A 22,623-nucleotide genomic window follows, 5' to 3' on the forward strand; every position below is an offset into this window, starting at 1 on the left:
GAGATTGTAGAGATTTGAAGGAATTGTACCATTGAACAAATTACCTCTTAGTCTTAGAAAAACCAAATCTCCAAGACTATTACCTACCCAGGTAGGGATGTTTCCATAGAATTTATTTCTGCCAAGATTTAAAAAATTTAAATCTCTAGCATTCTTCAAGACACTTGGCATGGATCCCTCAAAGTTGTTTTCCAAGTTCAACATTTGAACACCCGAAATATTTCCATGTGAATATGAAAATTTCCCTGAAAAATTGTTCGAAGACAAATCCAAAAGTATCAAATTTGAAGTCAACAAACAATCTTGCACCATTCCAGAAAACCCATTGTTCGAAATATCTTCTTCACCTTACAAAGTGAGAGCGGTAAAGAATCATTGATAAGATTATCATTGAGATACAAGTTCTCTAAATTGGGCATTTGTGCCCCCAATACTTGTAGGAATTGGCCCCACAATTTGGTTGTAGGAAAGATCCAAAGTGGTGAGATTTTGAGTTCTCAACCACCTTGGAAAAGCACTCGAAATACTTGTATTGGACAACCACAAATTAACTAATACCTTTTGTGTTCGAAGCCATTGAGGAACTCACTTCCAAAACAACCAATACATGAACTTGCATCAAAATGGTTTAATTGAAAAGCAGGAACCCAATTAGATGTCATGTCCAATGAAAGATGCTCATTGTCGGCAATCAATAAAACATTAAACCGAGAGAGATTCGCAAAATGAGGTTCTTCAAGAACGCCCTTGTGAAAGTTATTTGATATGTCTAGCACCTCCAAATTTTCAAGTTGGATAAAACATTCCTCCCCGAACTCCTCCAATCTATTCCGTCCGAGATACAATGTTCTTAAATTTAATAATCTACCAAATGAAGTAGGAATTGCTCCAATTAGAGCATTGTTTGAAAGATCTAAATCTTCAAGGTTGGATAAATTGCCAAGTGAAGTAGAAATTGAACCATAAATGAGGCTTGTAGAAAGGGAAAGAGACTGCAAATTTTTTAATTTTCCTAACCAATCTGGAATTTTGATTTTCATAGATGTATCATGTAAGTTAAGCACTTGCATATCATAATGGTCGCAACTCATAGATTCATTTTTATCACTTCTAAACACATCTCCACCAAAATCAGGGTTGTACGATAAATCAAGTGCTTTTAAAATACAATTGTTTCCAAATATGAAAGATGAAACTCCACCATCTATAGAAGTGAATTCATTTTCTGAAAGGTCTAGGAATTTCAAGAAAGTCAAATTGTGAAAAGGCTTAGGAATTGGACCATGAAAGTTATTAGAAGACAAATCTAGATGTTGAATTCTAGAAAGAAATGAAGAATGGGTGGAAAACAAAGACAATGGGTTGAAAACAAAGACAATGGGTTGTTTCCAAGGCTACAATCTCTCAATATTAGGGATGACAATAAAGGAAGAGAACTTAGCACTTGCATTAAATTGGAAGCCTTTGAAAGATTCGTACCACTCAAGCTAAAGAAGTGCAAGGAAGAAAGGTGAGATATCCATTCAATGTCGCAATTGAGTTGCTTCAATTCAACTCCACTTATGGCATAAGGGTAAGAATTTGATAAATCAAGAACAACCAATTTAGTAAGGTTTCCTATATGATGAGGAAGAGATGATGTATCAAGGAATGCATAAGAAAGATTAAGATATGTTAATTCATCCATTGAACCTAAAAAGTATGGGATTCGAGTACAGTTGAAATCGTTCCCACTTAAATCCAAATAATTTAAATATTTAAGCTCAAGCAAACTAGAGTGAATAGAATTGCTATGTAAAGCTAAGGAGGGGTAGTCAAACCAATTGTTTCGAAGGTCAACCATAGTAACATGTCCAGTAGTTTGATTGCATCCCACACCGAACCAATTACAGCAATTTGTTCCACTCCATGAAGCCAAACGATGAGAAGAATCACTCGAAAAACCTTTTTTGAATTGAAGGAGGGCCTCTCGCTCCTTTTAAATGCAGGTTATGGCTAAAACTCTGGAAAAAGAAAATTGAAATATCACGGTCATGGATAACACACATTAGAAATGAAAGTTTCTTAATTTTGGAAAGAACGTGAATGAAGTGGAGAGATGATTCTCTTTATAAATGAATCTTTACACAAAAGTTCTTTTTCTTTTTGTTTTATTTAATTTTAAAACAATAGGATTCCCGCCCATTAAAACTTTTGACATAAATATATTACTCAACCACCTTGGCATTTAAATTTGGAGAATGATCGAAATATTTATCATGTCATTTTAATGAAATTGTCTCTTCCCGGACTAATTTATGACGTTTCGGCAACTTATCTCGTGATTTTTTCAAAAAAATTTATTTCATTTCTAGTATTAAGTTCATTTTATTGTAGTTTTTTAGATTGTTTTTTTCTCTCGATATTTATAAATTTGAATTATAATAAGGATAAATAATGTTAATAAATTTTTTATTATTATTTTACATTTTTAAATAGATGAGATAACATTAATAATTACTATTAGTGAACCGTGAATGAGTCGTAATTATAAATTAAAAAAAAGTTATAAAAGTCTTTAAAGACTTTAAGAAAAATAGCCCTTTGTGTTCTTCCTTATTTTATTATTCAATAATACTTTAAATAATTTTTGTGTCCTATGTAAAAGATATTGACCAAAAGTTGTCGGAGATAAAATGTTTGGAAGACAACCTTATGTGACCAAAGACTTACTTTTGAGTCAACTATTTTTTATTTTAATTTTTTTACTATATCTCAAATAATAATTTTATTTAATTACAAATAATATCCTATTTTTTAAATAATTTCTTGACTTAGTTCAATTTTTTTTCCATTAATTTTAATACTTCAATAAAGTTGTTTGCCCATTCACACCCTACAATAAACTTTTTATTTTTTTAATTTTGGAATAAATGAATAATATTAATAAATATGAAAGAAAGTGCAATAAAAAAGTGATGGAAGACTTTAGTTATAAAAACTAATAATTATAAAAATTAGATAAATATTTTGTAATTATAATTGAATAAAGCACCAACATTAATTTCTAATTTATTAAAAGTGAAAAAGCATTAATTGTGATAGAGAAAAAAGTCGGGTAGATCATTAGTTGAATGTAAATGAATATCCATAGTCTAAAGAGTCTACTACGATGTTGAGCACATATGAACATAATCAGCAAGCGATTAAGTTCGTTAGGCAAAGATCCCGAGGAAAAGATTTGTTTCAATCAGGTTTGGACTAATTTAAAGTGTTGGTAATGTATTGTTAATTGAGAACCTTTCCTTTACTTACAATAAATTTTGAGATATTTCTTGCAAAAATAAGGAGGGAAAATTATGGACCTTCCTTGGAGTGTGCAAAACTCAAATTGGCTAACTATCGTGGAATATTTTCGAGATGTTAATGAACAAGACGTGCTTCTATTTATCGACAATATCTTTCGTTTCGTTCAAGCAAGATTCGAAATATATGCGTTACTGGGTAGAATTTCAACTTTGGGTTATCAACGGACTCTTAGTACCGAAAAGGCTTCCTTACAAAATTATTGGGTGAAGAAATAGCCCAAAAAAGTATTAGGAAGAAGACATCCCGTAAACCCACTAAAGACTTGCTTTTCGGTCAACTCAATTTTTTATTTTTAATAGAAATTTATTAGGATATTGAATAGAAATTGAGATCTAAAACAAAAATGACTAAGAGGCCTTATCTTTTATTCCAACTCATCCCCATATTTGTTTTTATGTCCTAATTTTCGTCTAACATTCTAACAAATTTATACTTTAAGGACAATTTTTCTAAATGTTCATCAAATGTCAAGAATAATATTATAACTTCTAAGAGAATATCAATAATTATCATATATATAAAAGTTCAAGGATAATTTTTTAATTATAATTTAGCGATCATTATTGTTAGTTATTCTCAAAGATTAAAATATAGGGTTTATACATGGATATATCAATAAATGGGAGGTTTTGACATCAATATTAAAGATTAACAGATCAATCTTTTATAAATACCCATAAAATATAAACAAATGTATCATCTATTTACCTTAATATAAATATAAATACTATGATATCATGCTGATACACTTTTATTATAAAGTGTATGTATACGAAAGTTTGAGCTCCATAAAATAACAAATACTTAAAATTATTAAGAACCATATGTGTAAAGCCTACCTTTACCAATGTAAATGATTAAGAATCATATAGATATCAAACATATATATTTATAAATATCAAACAACTAAGCACTAAAGATGAAAACATGTCAACGGAAAATCAAAAAATAAGGAAAAATAGGAAACTTCAAAACACTCTAAGAGGGAGAAAACTTATATAAAATGATTATATGTCCTATCTAACATGATATGGCAATGAGTACAATGGTTAATCTTATATAATCGTAATCTCTCAACAATCATCGTAGAGGCAGCAATGGTTTCAGACTGAACGAGAAGATTGGCACACGAGCAAGCGTAAAAGAGAATTGTCGAACAATTGACTGAATGAAAAAAAAGCAGAAAACAGTATTAGAGCGGGGATGAAGAAGCATGACTTCAAATCATACCATCAAGAAAAAATTAACCAAAAGAGAATGAATGCATTAATTAATTAGAGAAGTGAAAAATTGATTGTTCATAATAAATTTTAAATAAAATAAGAACTTTGTTACCTATTCATTTGTGAATGCAAATTCTTTTTAACATTTGTATGCTCCGTTTCAACATTTGTATGCTCCCTTGCATTGTTGTGTGAATCTTGTCTTTAGTCTCATCTACAAAGTTGAAGTATGTGTATCTCCAACTTTTCTTCAATATTAAAATTCCAACAACCGCCCAAAATCCAACCACATATCCAAGTATTATCATTATGTAAAGCAATCACTTCTCCCATTTATCCTCCTCTTCATCTTGATTCTCCATATTTGTGGACAGCCGCTCAAATGGATTCTCAATTGTACACTCTTTAGAAGCGGATCTCCACAAAGATTAGGATTGTTATCTGTTAAGGATATTTAGTAATAAATTATAGTTTACCATATATATTATATTTGATATTTTATTATAAGGCAAATATCTAACATTTGCCTTATTACTATAGTATCTTTTCATTTATTGTTATTTCCATTTATTACTATTTCCATATCCTTGTAATTTATTTGATTATAAATAAGATAACTTTCACACCATTTAGGTGTGGTGGATTAAGCAAACATTCACATGGTATCAGAGCCATTTTGGTTTAGCAACCTAGATCCTTTCTTTTCAATGGCTTTTGAAATCTTCTACTGTTCTTCTCCACCACCACTGTTGTCTTTGATGCCGCAGGGGCAGTCGTCATGGCTGTCACATGCAGAGTCGATTGATTATTCTTCGGCTCCACCTTTTTGACCTCCAAATCATCCTTCGCCATACTCTGTACATACAACCTCACCTTTTCCAAACATAGCCTCTTTCAATTTCTTCCCAATTTTTCCCTTCATCATTCATCCTTCGCAAAAACCCTAATCTTAGGATCTTCATCAGCATCCCTCTTCGAAAATATACAGAATCTCAATAAGCCCATCGACCTTCTGCAGAGATTTACCTTTGGAATCTGGGCGCCGCACTGGCATCTTCGCCAACCAAGTTGCCGCCGCCCTTCTCGCCAAAATTGGCTCCTTCGCCCCAATGTGGTGACTCTTCCAGCTGCCCTTCTCGCCAAAATTGGCTCATTCGCCCAATGTGGCGACTCTTCCGGCTTCAACATTGTCTTTGTCCCTTGCTCTAGGTTTCCCCTTCTACTTCTTGGGGTTAGACATATTCTCACCAGAGCCAAGTCAGCATCGTCGCTAAGCGACAATCCCTCTTCATGGGTTAGACATATTCTCACCGAAGCCAAGGCAGCATTGCCGCTGAGCAGCGATCTCTCTGCAGTTTTCGATGGCCAAGAAAGTGTTTCTCTACGCCTCCTCTGAACCAAGTTGTTAACATCTTCGCGAAAAGTGTTTCTCAACCTCTTTGAATTTTTCAGATTCAAGCTTCACGTTCGTTTAAATCCGACGCTTAGCTTGCGGTGGGGTGTTAAGGATATTTAGTAATAAATTATAGTTTACCATATATATTATATTTGATATTTTATTATAAGGCAAATATCTAACATTTGCCTTATTACTATAGTTATCTTTCCATTTATTGTTATTTCCATTTATTACTATTTCCATATCCTTGTAATTTATTTGATTATAAATAAGATAACTTTCACACCATTTAGGTGTGGTGGATTAAGCAAACATTCACATTATCAAAACTTGAAGCCTCATTGAATGTGGAAAGATGACCCTCTCGAGGAATCTCTTCAGAGAGATTGTTGCGAGATAGTTTCAACACGCCTAATGAATTTAATCTTGATATGCTCCTCGGAATTGGTCCGGAAAGTTGATTGAAAGATAAATCAAGTGATTCCAACGATTCAACTTCTCCCATTTCAGCAGGAATTGTCCCTGTTAGATTGTTGTGGGACAAATTCAACCCAAACAACTCTTTAAGCATCCTTATCTCACTTGGAATGAAATCGGCCAAGTAATTTTGGGAGAAATCAATATTCACCATGGATTCTAGTTGCAGCATGGAATAATAGAAGTCATGTGATTTGATAGATTGACTCACACTTTCGCCACTAATATAGGAATATCCATGAGGTGTGTTTCTTGTCATTTCAATAAAATTGTTAAGATTTTGTGGGATACGTCCTTCTAATTGGTTATGTGCGAGATCCAAATTGTGTAAGTAAGCGAGATTGAAGAGACTTGAAGGAATGGTACCGTTGAACAAATTACCTCGTAGTCTTAGAAAAAGCAAGTTTCCAAGATTACTATCCACCCATGTGGGGATGTTTCCAAGAGAATTTGTTTCTTTTAAGATCTAAAAAATTCAAATCTCTAGCATTCTTCAACACACTTGGCATGGATTCCTCAAAGTTGTTTCCCAAGTTCAACATTTGAACACGTGAAAGATTTCCATGTGAATATGGAAATTTTCCTAAAAAATTGTTCGACAAAAAATTCAAAAGTATCAAATTTGAAGTCAATAAACAACCTTGAACTATTCCAGAAAGCCCATTGTTCGAAATATCCACTTTAGACAAATTCTTCAAAATGAGAGTGGTAAAGAATCATTGATAAGATTATCATTAAGATACAACACTTCCAAATTGGGCATTTGATCCCCAATGCTCGTAGGAATTGGACCGTGGGAAAGATTCAAAGTGGTTAGATTTTGAGCTCTCAACCATGTTGGAAAAGCACTTGAGATACTTGTATTGAACAACCACAAAGTAACCCATGCCTTTTGTGTTCGAAGCTATTGAGGGAACTCACTTCCAAAACAATCGATACATGAACTTGCATAAAAATACTTTAACTGAAAGGTAGGAATTCAGTTAGATTTCATGTCTAATGAAAGATGCTCATTGTTGCCAATCAATAAGGAATTCAACCGAGTGAGATTTGCAAAATGAGATTCTTCAAGAACACCTTTGAGCAAGTTATGTGATATGTTTAGCACCTCCAAGTTTTCGAGTTGGATAAAACATTTCTCCCCCAACTCCTCCAATCTATTCCATCTGAGACTTAATTTTCTCAAATTTAATAATCTTCCTAATGTAGTTGGAATTGCTCCGGTTAGAGCGTTGTATGAAAGATCTAAATCTTCAAGGCTCGATAAATTACCAAGTGAAGCAGGAATTGAACCATCAATGGTATTGTTAGACAGGGAAAGAGATTGCAAGTTTTTGAATTTTCCTAACCAATTTGGAATTCTTGTTCCGAGAGATGTTCTCTCTAATTTGAGCACTTGCAGATCATACCGAATGCAGCTCATAGATTCATTTTCATAACTTTCAAACACATCTCCACCAAGATCATAGTTGTACGCTAAATCAAGTGCTTTTAAAATACAATTGTTTCCAAATAGGAAGGATGAAAGTCCATCATCAATGGAAGTGAACTCATTATTTGAAAGGTCTCGCAATTTCAAGGAAGTCATGTTGTGAAAAGCCTTAGGAATTGGACCATCAAAGTTATTCCAAGACAAATCTAGATGTTGAATTCTAGATAGAAACAAAGAATTCATGGAACCCAAACACAATTGGTTGTTTTGAAGCCTACAATCTCTTAATATTAGTGCTGACAATAAAGGAAGAGGACTTAGCACTTGCATTAAATTGGAAGCCTCGGAAAGATCGGTACCACTCAAGCCAAAGAAGTGTAAGAAAGAAAGGTGAGATATCTATTCAACGTCACGATTGAGTTGCTTCAATCCAACTCCACTTATAGAATATTGATGTGATAAATCAAGAACAACCAATTTAGTAAGATTTCGTAAACGATGAGGAAGAGATGTTGTATCAAGGGAGGCATAAGATAGATTAAGATATGTTAATTCAACCATTGAACCAAAAAAGTACGGGATTTGAGTAAAGCCAAAGTCGTTCCCACTTAAATCCAAGTAATTTAAGTGTTTGAGCTCAAACAAACTAGAGTCAATAGGATTGCTATATAAAGCTAAGGAGTCGAAGTCAAACCGATTGTTTCAAAGATCTATCATAGTAACATGTTCGGTAGTTTGATTACAGCCCACACCAAACCAACTACAACAATTTGTTTCACTCCATGAAGCCAAGCGATGAGAAGGATCCTCAAAACTATTTTTGAATTGAAGGAGAGCCTCTCGCTCCTTTTGGATGCACGTTATGGTTGAAATTCGGGAGAAAGAAAATTGGAGCACAAATCATTTTGATTCGTAAAGAATGTGAATTAAGTTTAGAGGTGGTTCTTTTATAAATGAAAACACAAATTTTCTTTTCATGAGATTCTTTTTTTATTTAATTTTAAAACAATATATTGAGGCCCATTTAAAATTTTGATATAAATATATTACTCAACTACCTTCATATTAAAATTTGGAGAATGATGGACAAGAAACCAACTATTATTAGGTTAAGTAATTGCAATGCAACCCACAAGTCCTCTTGTGGATCCATTTTATTATTTGACACTAAAGTCATCTATTGAAAAATAATTTTTCAATTTGAAAAAATATTTATCATCATGTCATTTTAATGAATTCGTTTCTTCGTAGACTAATTCATAACACATGAGCAAGTTGTCTTGCAGTTTTCTCTCGAAAATGAGCAAGTTGTCTCATAATTTTCTCTCGAAAATAAAGTTCTAACAAAAAAAAATCATTTTATCTATATTATTATTGTGATGTCCCACATTTGTTCGAGAGGATAACAAATCACCATTTATAAGGGTGTGAAAACTTTCTCCTGACGCGTTTTAAAAGAAGTTCGAAAGGGAAAGCCCAAAGAGGTAGTTCTTAAATTATTTTTTTATCTTAATATTTATAAATTTGAATTAGAACGAGATAAATAATAATAATAATTTTATTATTATTTTAAATTTTTGAAGATGAACAACATTAATAATTACTATTATCAACATGAAAGACTTAAAAAAAAATAAAAAAATAGACCTTTTTGTGTTCATTTTTATTTTATTATTCAATAAATACTATTAAATAATTTGTGTGGCCTACACAATTATTATGGAGAGAAATAGACCAAAAAGTTGGTGGGAGTTAAATGTTTGAATGATGACCTACATAAGTCTATTTTTTAATTTTAATTTTAGTTTCTAAATATATCTCTCTCTTAAAATATATATTTAAAAAATATTATTATATTCTTTAAAAAAAAATTACAATAAATACACCCTAGTTCCAACAATAGATTAAAAACTCGATTTTCGGTTTTAAAGTTTAATTTTTGAGATTTTATTGAAGACCGAGGAGACTGAATTTCAAGATAAAGGAAAAGAGAAAATTTATTAAAAATATTCCAGAAAATAATAAAAATTTGAAAAAAAATCGGTTAAAAAAGTTTTAGAGCTACTTGAATTTACAGACCCATGCCTTTTATGGACTCGAATATGAATACCCATCGTCTAAAGAGTCTATTACGATATTGAACACATATGAACGTAAATCAGCAAGCGATCAAGTTCGTTAGGCAAAAATTAGGAGGGAAAATTTTGTTTCAATCACGTTTGGACTAATTTAAAGTGTTGGTAATGTATGGTTAATTGAGAACCTTTCATTTACTTGCAATAATTTTCGAGCCTTTCTTAGAGTGTGCAAAACTCAAATTGGCCGGCTAATTATGGCGGAATATTTTCAAGATGTTAACGAATAAGACGTGCTTCTATTTATCGACAATATCTTTCGTTTCGTTCAAGCGGGATTCGAAGTATCCACGTTACTAGGTAGAATACCTTCAACTTTGGGTTATCAACCTATTCTTGGTAGAAGTAAAGGAAAGGTTCATAATTTTTCCAGCCATTTCCGACCCATTATCTTTATTTTAATAAAGTAATAATTAAATTTATCACCGATATCCATTTCTAATTTACTAAAATAGAGAAGTATTAATTGTTACGAGAAAAAAGTCTTCAATTATGTTCCATCGCCTTCATGTTTAATTTTGAGAATTATAGGACAAGAAAAAAAAATTATTAGGGGAAGAAATAGACCCAAAAATATTAGGAAGAAGACCTATCATGGACCCACCAATGACTTGCTTTTAGTCGACTCTACTTTTTATTTTTAGAAATTCGTTAGGATATTGAATCAAAAGTGGGATCTAAAACGAAAATGAACCAGACACGACCTTATTTTTTATAACAGGTCATCCCAATATTTGTTCCATGTTCCAATTTTAGTCTAACATTCTAATAAATTTCTACTCTAAGAACAATTTTTCTAAATGTTCATCAAATTGCTAAGAATAATATAGTAACTTTTGAGAGAATATGAGTAATTTTATATATATGTAAAAGTTCAGGAATATTTTTTTAATTATAATTTAGCGATCATTGTCATTAGTTATTATCAAGGATTAAAATATAGGGTTTATACGTTGATATACATCGATATATCAATAAGTTGAAGGTTTCGACATCAATATTAAAGATGAATCAATCTCTCTTACATCTTTAATAAATACCCATAAAATATAAACAAATATCATCTATTAACCTCAATATAAATATAAATACTAATACTTAAAATTATTAAAAACCATATATGTATCAAACATACATTTACCATTACGATGGACAAACAGTGTTATATATTTAGTGTAAATGACAGAATAATAGAATACACATCTTAATAAAGATAAGATAGTATGTGTTATCAAATTCAAATTTTAGAGAACATAAAGTATAATTTTCCAAACTTTTTAGTATTCATCCGTCCTCAAATGAACACAAACAGCTAAGCACAATGACATAATTAAGATAGTAAGGATTGCATCAATAGAGACAGAAAATGAAAACATGTAAACCACTCCCTAATAGGATGAAAACAAAAAAAAAAAAATAATAAGAAGAAAAAACATAAAACACCAAAGCACTAAAGATGTAGAAAAGTTGTATAAAATGATGATGTGTCCTATCTAACAATGACAATATGAGTACAACTTTTAATCTTATATAATCATAATCTCTTGGCAATCATCGTAGAGACAACAATGATTTTAGAATGAATGAGAAGATTGGCACACGAGCAAGCGTAAAAGAGGATTGTCGAATAATTGGCTGAATGACAAAAAATGCAGAAAGCAATGTTAGAGTGGGGATGAAGACGCATGACTTCAAATCATACTATCAAGAAAAACAATTAACGAAAAGAGAAGAAAAGCAAAAAATTAACTATTTGTAATAAATTTTAAATAAAATAAGAACTTTATTACCTATTCATTTGTAAATGCAGAATTCTTTCAACCGTTCTAAGCTCCACTGGATTGTTGTCTGAATCTTGTCTTTAGTCTCGTATGCAAACTTGAAATACGCATACCTCCAACTCCTCTTGAATATTAAAACTCCAATAACTCCCCAAAATCCAACCACATATCCAAGTATTATCATGATATAAAGCAACCATTTATCCCATTTATCTTCCTCTTCATCTTGATTCTCGATATTTGTGAACGACGGCTCAAATGAATTCTTAGTTGTACATTTCTTTGGGAGTGGATCCCCACAAAGATAAGGATTGTCATCAAAACTTGAAGCCTCATTGAATGTGAAAAGATGACCCTCTTGAGGAATCTCTCCAGAGAGATTGTTGCGAGATAGTTTCAAATCACCTAATGAATTTAATCTTGATATGCTCCTGGGAATTGGCCCGGAAAGTTCATTGAAAGATAAATCAAGTGATTCCAAGGATTCGATTTCTCCTATTTCAGCAGGAATTGTCCCTGTTAGATTGTTGTGGGACAAATTCAATCCAATCAACCCTTTAAGCTTTGTTATCTCACTTGGAATAGAACCGACCAAATAATTTTGAGAGAGATCTATATTCACCATCAATTCTAGTTGCTTCATGGTGTAATCTAATTCATTAGATTTGATGGACTGACTTATACTTTTCTCCCTGTAATCGGAAAAGGCAACATATGCCTCTCTAGAAAAGGAAAAGCCAACATAAACCTTTTCTGTCATTGCAGCAAAATTGCCAAGATTTTGTGGGATAGATCCTTCTAATTGGTTATGTGCAAGATCCAAATTGGTTAAGCCTGTGAGATTGCAGAGACTTGAAGGAATGGTACCATCGAACAAATTACCTCGTAGCATCAGACATTTCAAATCTCCAAGATTATTACCCACCCACCTGGGGATGTTTCCAGAAAATTTATTCATGCCAAGATCTAAAAAATTCAAATCTCTAGCATTTTTCAAGACACTTGGCATAGATCCCTCAAAGTTATTGTTTCTCAAGTTCAACATTTCAACCCTCGAAAGATTCCCATGTGAATATGGAAATGTCCCTGAAAAGTTGTTCGAAGACAAATCCAAATACATCAGGTTTGAAGTCAACCAACAACCTTGAACCATTCCTGAAAACTCATTATTTGAAAGATCCACTTCAGTCAAATTCTTCAACTTGCAAAATGAGAGTGGTAAAGAATCGTTGATAAGATTATGATTGAGATACAAGAATTTCAAATTGGGCATTTGATACCCAATACTCGTAGGAATTGGCCCCAGAATTTGGTTGTGGGAAAGATCCAAAATGATGAGATTTTGAGCTCTCAACCACGTTGGAAAAGCACTTGAGATACTTGTATTGAACAACCACAAACGAACTAGTGCATTTTGTGTTTGAAGCCATTGAGGGAATGCACCTTGAAAACAACCAATACATGAACTTGCATCAAGAAACATTAATTGAAAAGGTGGAACCCATTTAGACTTCACGTCCAATGAAAGATGCTCATTGTAGCTGATCAATAAAGAATTCAACTGAGAGAGATTCGCAAAATGAGCTTCTGAAAGAACGCCTTTGAGCGAGTTATTTGATATGTCTAGCACCTCCAAATTTTCAAGTTGGATAAAACATTCCTGCCCCAACTCCTCTAATCTATTCCATTCGAGACTTAATATTCTCAAATTTAATAATCTCCCAAATGAAGTTGGAATTGCTCCGGTTAGAGCATTGTCTGAAAGATCTAAATCTTCAAGTTGGGATAAATTGCCAAGTGAAGCAGGAATTGAACCATAAATGTGACTCCTAGAAAGGGAAAGAGACCTCAAGTTTTTGACTTTTCCTAACCAATCTGGAATTTTAGTTTTAAGAGATGTACCTTTTAGTTTAAGCACTTGTAGATCATACCGACTGCATCCCATAGATTCATTTTCATAACTTCCAAACCCATCTCCACCAAGATTAAAGTTGTAGGATAAATCAAGTGCTTTTAGGATACAATTGTTTCCAAATATGAAGGATGAAACTCCACCATCAATGAAATTGAACTCATTTTCCGAAAGGTCTAGGAATTTCAAGGAAGTCATGTTGTGAAAAACCTTAGGAATTGGACCATGAAAATTATTCTTAGACAAATCTAGATGTTGAATTCTAGAAAGAAACGAAGAATTCATGGAACCGAAAGACAATTGGTTGTTTTGAAGGCTACAATCACTCAATATTAAGGATGACAATAACGGAAGAGAACTTAACACTTGCATTAAATTGGAAGCCTCTGAAAGATTCGTACCAGTCAAGCTAAAGAAGTGCAAGGAAGAAAGGTGCGATATCCATTCAACATCGCGATTGAGTGACTTCAATCCAGGGTACATGTTGTAATAGAAATAATTTGACAAATCAAGAACAACCAATTTAGTAAGATTTCCTAACTGACGAGGAAGAACTTCTGCATTAAAGACTGAATTAGAAAGATTAAGATATGTTAATTCAACCATTGAACCCAAAATGTTTGGGATTTGAGTAGGGTCAAAGTTGTTCCCACTTAAATCCAAGTAATTTAAGTATTTGAGCTCAAGCAAACTAGGGTCAAGAGAATGGATATAGAAAGATGTAGACAACTCTAACCGATTGTTTCGAAGATCAATCATAGTAACATGTCCCGTAGTTTGATTGCAGCCCACACCATACCAATTACAGCAATTTGTTCCACTCCAGGAAGCCAATAGATGAAAAGGATCCGTCCCAAAACTTTTTTTGAATTGAAGGAGGGCCTCTCGCTCCTTTTGGATGCAGATTATGGCCGAAACTCGGGAGAAAGAAAATTGGAGTAGCACCATCATGGATAACACACCCAATAGAAATGAAACTTCCTTCATTTCGAAAAGAATGTAAATGAAGTACAGAGGTGGTTCTCTTTTTAAATGAATTTTAACTCCAATTTTCTTTTTCATAGAATTGAAAAATTAATTCGATATCGACGTAGATATTTTAATTCTACCTTCCGCGTCCATCAAAATTAAATACAATAGTGATTGAAAAGAATACTAGGCCACATACATTCATTTTCCTACTAGTTTTAATTTTTTTAAAATAAATAAAAAACCAAATTTTAAAGAATTGGAATAATTATATAATATCCTTTTTCTATATATAGTTTATTGACTTAGTCAACTACTAAAAAAAAATTAAAACTATTTCTTTAATTTTTCATACTTTTATAAATAAATAAATAAATCTCCAATCAAATCCTACAATAATTTTTTAATTTTTTAATATTTGAAAAATGAATAAAATTAATAATAGGACAGAAAAGATTTGTCATTACGTAAAGAGACTTTAAAAAAATAGACCATTTTGTGTCCAAAAAAGCACTTACTTTCAATTATTATTTGATTATTATTTTATTATTCAATATTAGTATTATAATTACAATTTATTTTATAAAATATGTAAAAGTTGAGAATTGGAAACTTTCCTCCTTTAATTAAAAAAATATTATATTTTTTATTTAATAATCAAGTAATAATTATAAAAAAAAAGTAATAATAATAGCTATGGAATCTTTTCTGTCCTATTATTAATTTTATTCATTTATTAAAATTGAAAAGTATTAATGGTAACAGACAAAAGTCTTCATCGCCTTCGTATTTAATTTTGAGAATGACCGAACAAGAAAAAAAATATTATTAAGTGAAAAAATAGACTAGAGAAAATATTAGAAAGAAGATCTCGTGACCTACAAAAGAGACACAACCTTATCTTTTATTCTACTTCGTTCCATATTGGTTCCATTTCCCAATTTTCGTCTAAATTTTTAACAAATTTCTACTCAATAATTTTTCTAAATGTTTACAGAAGGTTAAAGATAATATAATATTGTAACTTTGAGTAATTTTCATATAAATGTAAAAGTTCAAGAATTTTTTTGAATTATAATTTAACGATCATTGTTGTTCGTTATTCTCAATGATTAAAATATAGGGTTTATATGTTGATATACGTAACTATATCAATAAGTTGGATGTTAAACTAGACAAATAATGACGTTTGAAAAATAATCTTTATGAACATTTAAATCAACAAGTGATCAAGTACATTAGGCAAAAATCAGGAGGAAAAGATTTGTTTCAATCACGTTTAGACTAATTTAAAGCGATGGTAAGGTACGGTTAATTGTACTCAATCATTCTGAACATTTCATTTACCGTTTGCTATAATTTTCTTATGTGTATGCATATCTAACTCAAACAAGGATTATGTTGGTAAATGAATTGTTCTCGAGTCTATTTTGAAGCCTCTCGTCTTGATTTTCATTTTCTATCATCGCTAATTTTCTTGAGTTGTTCTTGTGCTCGAGTTTGAGTTCTTCCACTGGATTAGTGTAGGCTCTCTAGACATTATTCTAAGAAGTCTTTGCATTTTACCCCATACTTGTTAGGAATCAGGAACTTCCACAATAGTAAGATATTGTCCACTTCGAGCATAAGATCTCATAGCTTTGCTTTGGGCTTTCCCAAAAAGCCTCGTACGAATGGATCATAAGGACCAAAATACTACTAAATCAAACAAAAAGTTAGAATTAGAATGTCGAGTTTAAAAACTCGGAGATCAAACAAACTCAAATTTCATACTTAAAAATGTAATTTTTCGAAACTTTTTAATATCCATCGGTCCTCAAATGAGAACAACTAAGCACAAGGACACAGTTAAAAGAGTAAGAATTACATCAATAGAGACGAAAGATAAAAACATATTAAAAACATATCAACTACTTCAAACATGATGAAAACCAAAAGATAAGAAAGAACAGTAAACACCGGAACATTAAGATTGTAGAAAAAGTATATAAAATGATAATGCGTCCTATCTAATATGGTATGGCAATATGAGCACAACTTTTAATCTTGTATAATCGTAATCCCTGGTAATCATCGCAGCCGTAGCTATAGTTTTAGAATGAACGAGAAGATTGACACACGAGTGATCATAAAAGAGAATTCTTGAACAATTAACTGAAAAATTAACAATTGTAATAGATTTTAAATAAAATAAGAACTTTGTTACCAATTCATAAAATCCTTTCAACTGCGATCATTGGATTGTTGTATGAATCTTGTCTTTGATCTTGTGTTCAGACTTGAAATAAGCATATCTCCAACTCCTCTTGAATATTAAAGCTCCAACAACACTCGAAAATTCAACCACATATCCAAGTATTATCATAATGTAAAGCTAACTACTTCTCCCATTTATCTTCATCTTCATCTTAATTCTAAATATTTATAAACCGCCACTCAAATGAATTCTCGGTTGTATATTTCTTTAGAAGTGGATCTCCACACAGATGGGTTAGATTTATAAATGAATTTTTACACAATTTTTTTTTTTTTTCAAATTTGAGTGATGAGAAACCAAATATTATTAGGTTAAGAAACCAAGACGTCCTCTCGTGGAGCAACTAATAACTTAGTGTTTTATTATTTGACACTAAAGTCATTGAAAAAGGATCTTTCTACTTACAAAAATATTTATCATGTCATTTGAATGAAGTTATCTATTCCGGGACTAATTTTTGACACTTGGACAAATTGTCTCGTGGTTTTTCTCGAGAATAAAGTTCTAGCTCTACATATTGCTGAACTAAAAAAATTCAATTCATTCATAGTATTAAGTTCATTTTATAAGGATTAATAATTTTTTTATTATTTTAAATTTTTTAAAGGTTGAATAAAATTAATAATTACTATTAATCAATAATACGACATGAATGACCGGTAATTATGTGAAAAATAAAGTTCAATAAAAAAAGTCTTCAAAGACTGAAAAAACAAAAAAAAAGTCTTTAAAGACGGCGAGAAAAAACATATTTTTTTGTGTTCATCCTTATTTTATTATTCAATAATACTATTAAATAATTTGTTTGGCCTACAACAATTATTAGGTGGGAAATAGATCAAAAGTTGTCGGGAGATAAAACGTTTGAAACACTATCTTCTATGACATACCCAAAGACTTATTTTTGTAGTCAACTCTATTTTTAATTTTAATTTTATTTGTTAAATATCTCATCCCAAAAAATATATATTTAAAAAAATATTTTTATATTCTTTAAAAAATTACAATAAATAACCCAATTAAAAAAATATATATAAGTTTAGAGTTCCTTCCTACAACCCACGATGAATGTATTATTCAATTATTTGTTGTTTCTTTTTTCATACAAAACTTTAACATTTTTAACCTAATTTATATTTAGATTATGGAGTGAATCAAATAATAATTTTATTTAATTACAATAGTTATATATAATATCCTATTTTTTAAATAATTTCTTGACTTGGTTAATTTTTTTTCATTAATTTTAATATTTTAACAAAATTGTTTGCCCAATCAAACCCTATAATAAACTTTTTATTTTTTAATTTTTGAATAAATGAATAATATCAATAAATATGAAACAAAGTGAAATTTTTTTTTTTTTGAAATAGTTAGTGTCAAAATTAAAATAAATTGATGTAATAACGAAGAAGGAATCTAGACCAAAAAATGTTAGGAATAAGACCTCTTCTCGACCCACCAAACATTTGCTTTTCAGTCAACTCTATTTTTAATTTTTAATAGAAATTAGGATATTGGACAGAAATTGGGATCTAAAACTAAAATAAAGACGAGACACGACCTTATCTTTTATTCCAAGTCATCCACTTATTTGTTCCATGTCCCAATTTTCGTCTAACATTCTAACAAATTTCTATCTAAGTACAATTTTTCTAAATGTTTACGTAGTGCTAAGGATAATTTAGAATTTTTAAGAGAATACGAGTAATTTCATATAAATGTAAAAGTTCAAGAATTTTTTTTTTTTTTTAATTATAATTGAGGGGGTGATTGTTGTTAGTTATTCTCGAGGATTAAAATATAGGGTTTATACATGGATACAATTTTTGCTCATGATAGCTCTCTTGTCTTTCGTATACCAGTAATATAGAATGTATTATTTGAAAGTCGAGCTACATCAAAGAAAAATTTAAAATTTTTTAGAGTCACGTGTAACGAATATATATTTACAAATGTTATGATAGTGATGACGAACGAATGTACTGAATATATAAATAACTAAATATACTTAATCTAAATGACGGAATAGGTGGAATACATATTTCAATAAAAATAAAGATTGATGTTTTCAAACTCAAATTATCTCAATAAACATAAGATCGTATATGTGATGATTATGATGAACAAAATGTTATCCAACTTTTTAGTATCAATCGGTCCTCAAATGAACAGAACAAATAAGCACAAAGACATGGTTAAAAGAGTAAGGATTACATCAATAGAGACAGAAGATGAAAATATGTCAAGTACTTCGAACATGATGAAAACTAAAAGATAAAGGAAGAACAGAAAATACTAGGATTGCAGCAAAAGTATATAGAATGATAATGCATCCTATCTAATATGGTATGGCAATACGAGTACAACTTTTAATCTTGTATAATTGTAATCTCTTCGCAATTATCGCAGCCACAGATGTAATTTCAGAATGAACGAAAAGATTGGCACACGAGCAAGCGTGAAAGAGAATTGTCGAACAATTGACTGAATGACAAAAAAAAATATAAAGCAGTGTTACAATGGGGATGAAGAAAGAAATGCATTGATTAGAGAAGCTAAAAATTAGCTATTTGTAATAAATTTTAAATAAAATAAAAACTTTGTTACCGGTTCATTTGCGAAGGAAGAATCTTTTTAATCGTTCTACGCTCCATTGGATTGTTGTATGAATCTTGTCTTTAGTCTCGTCTGCAAACTTGAAATAAGCATATCTCCAACTCCTCTTGAATATTAAAGCTCCAACAACTCCCCAAAATCCAACGGTATATCCAAGTATTATCATTACGTAAAACAACCACTTCTCCCATTTATCTTCCTCTTCATCTTGATTCTCGATATGTCTAAACCGCGGCTCAAATGAATTTTTAGTTGTACATTTCTTTGGAAGTGGATCCCCACAAAGATAAGGATTGCCATCAAAACTTGAAGCCTCATTGAATGTAGAAAGATGACCCTCTTGAGGAATCTCTCCAGAAAGATTGTTGTGAGATAGTTTCAAATCGCCTAATGAATTTAATCTTGATATGCTCCTGGGAATTGGCCCGAAAAGTTGATTGAAAGATAAATCAAGTGATTCTAACGATTCGATTTCTCCTATTTCAGCAGGAATTGTCCCTGTGAGATTGTTGTGGGACAAATTCAATCCAATCAACTCTTTAAGCTTTGTTATCTCACTTGGAATAGAACCGACCAAGTAATTTTGAGAGAGATCTATTTTCACCATGACTTCTAGTTGCTTCATGGAGTAATATAAGTCATTTGATTTGATTGACTGCCTTATACTTTTCTCTCTAGGATGGGAAAAGATAACATATGCTTGCTCTGTCATTGCATTAAAATTGCGAAGATTTTGTGGGATAGGTCCTTCTAATTGGTTACGTGCAAGATCCAAATTGAACAAGGATGTGAGATTGCAGAGACTTGAAGGAATGGTACCATTGAACAAATTATCTCGTAGCATCAGACATTTCAAATTTTCAAGATTATTACCCACCCATGTGGGGATGTTTCCAGAGAATTTGTTTCCTTCGAGATCTAAAATTTCCATATCTTTGGAATTCTTTAAGATTCTTGGCATGGATCCCTCAAAACTATTGTTTCCCAAGAACAACCTTTGAATACCAGAAAGATTTCCATGTGAATATGGAAATGTCCCGGAAAAATTGTTTGAAGACAAATCCAAAATCGTCAAGTTTGAAGTCAGCCAACAACCTTGAACCATTCCTGAAAACTCATTACTTGAAAGATCGACTTCAGTCAAATTCTTCAACTTGCAAAGTGAAAGTGGTAAAGAATCATTGATAAGATTACCATTGAGATACAAGTATTTCAAATTCGGCATTTGATCTCCAATGCTTGTGGGAATTGGCCCCACAATTTGGTTGTGGGAAAGATCCAAAGCGGTGAGACTTCGGGCTCTCAACCATATAGGAAAATCGCTTGAGATACTTGTCTTGGACAACCCCAAAGTAACCAATGCCTTTTGTGTTCGAAGCCATTGAGGGAACTCACTTCCAAAACAATCCGTACATGAACTTGCATAAAAATACTTTAACTGAAAGGTAGGAATCCAGTTAGATTTCATGTCTAAGGAAAGATGCTCATTGTCACCAATCAATAAGGTATTCAACCGAGAGAGATTCGCAAAATGAGCTTCTGCAAGTACGCCTTTGAGCAAGTTATGTGATATGTCTAGCACCTCCAAATTTTCAAGTTGTATAAAACATTCCTCCCCCAACTCCTCCAATCTATTCCATCCGAGAATTAATTTTCTCAAATTTAATAATTTTCCAAATGTAGTTGGAATTGCTCCGGTTAGAGCGTTGCTGGAAAGATATAAATTTTCAAGGCTGGATAAATTGCCAAGTGAAGCAGGAATTGAACCATAAATGTGACTCCTAGAAAGGGAAAGAGACCTCAAGTTTTTGAATTTTCCTAACCAATTTGGAATTTTGATTTGTATAGATGTACCAGGTAAGTTGAGCACTTGCAGATCATACCGACTGCAACTCATAGATTCATTTTCATAACTTCCAAACACATCTCCACCAAGATCATAGTTGTAGGATAAATCAAGTGTTTTTAGGATACAATTGTTTCTAAATATGAAGGATGAAACTCCACCATCAATGGAAGTGAACTGATTGTCTGAAAGGTCTAGGAATTTCAAGGAAGTCATGTTGTGAAAAGCCTTAGGAATTGGACCATCGAAATGATTAACAGACAAATCTAGATATTGAATTCTAGAAAGAAACGAAGAATTCATGGAACGGAAAGAAAATTGGTTGTTTTGAAGGCCACAACCTCTCAATATTAACGATGACAAAAAAGGAAGAGAGCTTAGCACTTGCATTAAATTGGAAGCCTCTGAAAGATTCGTACCACTCAAGCCAAAGAAGTGCAAGGAAGAAAGGTGAGATATCCATTCAATGTCGCGATTGAGTTGCTTCAATTCAACTCCGCTTATGGAATAACCGTAAGAATTCGACAAATCAAGAACAACCAATTTAGTAAGATTTCCTAAATGACGAGGAAGGACTTTTGCATTAAAAAATGCATTAGAAAGATTAAGATATGTTAATTCAACCATTGAACCTAAAAAGTGTGGGATTTGAGTATAGTTGAAATAGTTTCCACTTAAATCCAAGTAATTTAAGTGTTTGAGCTCAAGCAAACTAGAGTCAATAGAATTGTTAAATAAAGGAGAGGAGTAGTCTAACCGATTGCTTCTAAGATCAATCTTAATAACATGTCGAGTAGTTTGATTACATCCCACACCATACCAATTACAGCAATTTGTTCCATTCCATGAAGCCAAACGATGAGAAGGATCCCACCAAAAACCTCTTTTGAATTGAAGAAGAGCCTCTCGCTCCTTTTGAATGCAGGTTACCGCTGAAACTCGGGAGAGAGAAAATTGGAGTAGCACCATCATTGATAATACACACAATAGAAATGAAAGTTTCTTCATTTTGGAAAGGATGGGAATGAAGTTTAGAGATGATTCCTTTTATACATGAAATGAAGTTTAGAGATGATTCCTTTTATACCTGAAAAACATCAATTTTGTTTTTCAATTTTAAGCTATGAGATTTTTCTTTTTTGTTTTGTTTAATTTCTTATAATTGGATGAAGAAATAAACGGAAAGTTCACACAAAATGTAGAAAGAAGACATCTCGTGGACCCA

General features: G+C 31.7%; 3 protein-coding genes across 4 annotated transcripts; all 3 read right to left on the minus strand.

The window, feature by feature from the left end:
• Nucleotides 1–551: 551 nt before the first annotated feature.
• On the minus strand, nucleotides 552–6,601 carry LOC111435628 (receptor like protein 30-like). The gene is made up of 2 exons (XM_023073064.1): nucleotides 6,284–6,601; nucleotides 552–1,268 (listed from the first exon to the last, which is right to left on the minus strand). The coding sequence occupies exons 1-2, from the start codon at nucleotides 6,599–6,601 to the stop codon at nucleotides 552–554; spliced, it is 1,035 nt and encodes a 344-aa protein (XP_022928832.1).
• Nucleotides 4,265–22,424, minus strand: LOC111435783 (receptor-like protein 12). 2 transcript variants are annotated; one of them, XM_023073329.1, is made up of 3 exons: nucleotides 19,575–22,424; nucleotides 11,784–11,835; nucleotides 4,265–4,284 (listed from the first exon to the last, which is right to left on the minus strand). In XM_023073329.1, the coding sequence occupies exons 1-2, from the start codon at nucleotides 22,404–22,406 to the stop codon at nucleotides 11,809–11,811; spliced, it is 2,859 nt and encodes a 952-aa protein (XP_022929097.1). In that variant the 5' UTR covers nucleotides 22,407–22,424; the 3' UTR covers nucleotides 4,265–4,284; nucleotides 11,784–11,808. The 2 variants fall into 2 exon arrangements, with proteins under 2 accessions (XP_022929097.1, XP_022929096.1); XM_023073328.1 differs by lacking the exons at nucleotides 4,265–4,284; nucleotides 11,784–11,835 and adding an exon at nucleotides 19,115–19,420 and having other exon boundaries at nucleotides 19,544–22,424.
• On the minus strand, nucleotides 7,427–8,035 carry LOC111435629 (LRR receptor-like serine/threonine-protein kinase GSO1). The gene has a single exon (XM_023073065.1). The coding sequence runs from the start codon at nucleotides 8,033–8,035 to the stop codon at nucleotides 7,427–7,429; it is 609 nt and encodes a 202-aa protein (XP_022928833.1).
• Nucleotides 22,425–22,623: the final 199 nt, after the last annotated feature.

The sequence above is a fragment of the Cucurbita moschata genome, unplaced genomic scaffold (assembly GCF_002738365.1).
Source record: "Cucurbita moschata cultivar Rifu unplaced genomic scaffold, Cmos_1.0 Cmo_Scf00050, whole genome shotgun sequence".
NCBI classification, from domain to species: Eukaryota; Viridiplantae; Streptophyta; class Magnoliopsida; order Cucurbitales; family Cucurbitaceae; genus Cucurbita; species Cucurbita moschata.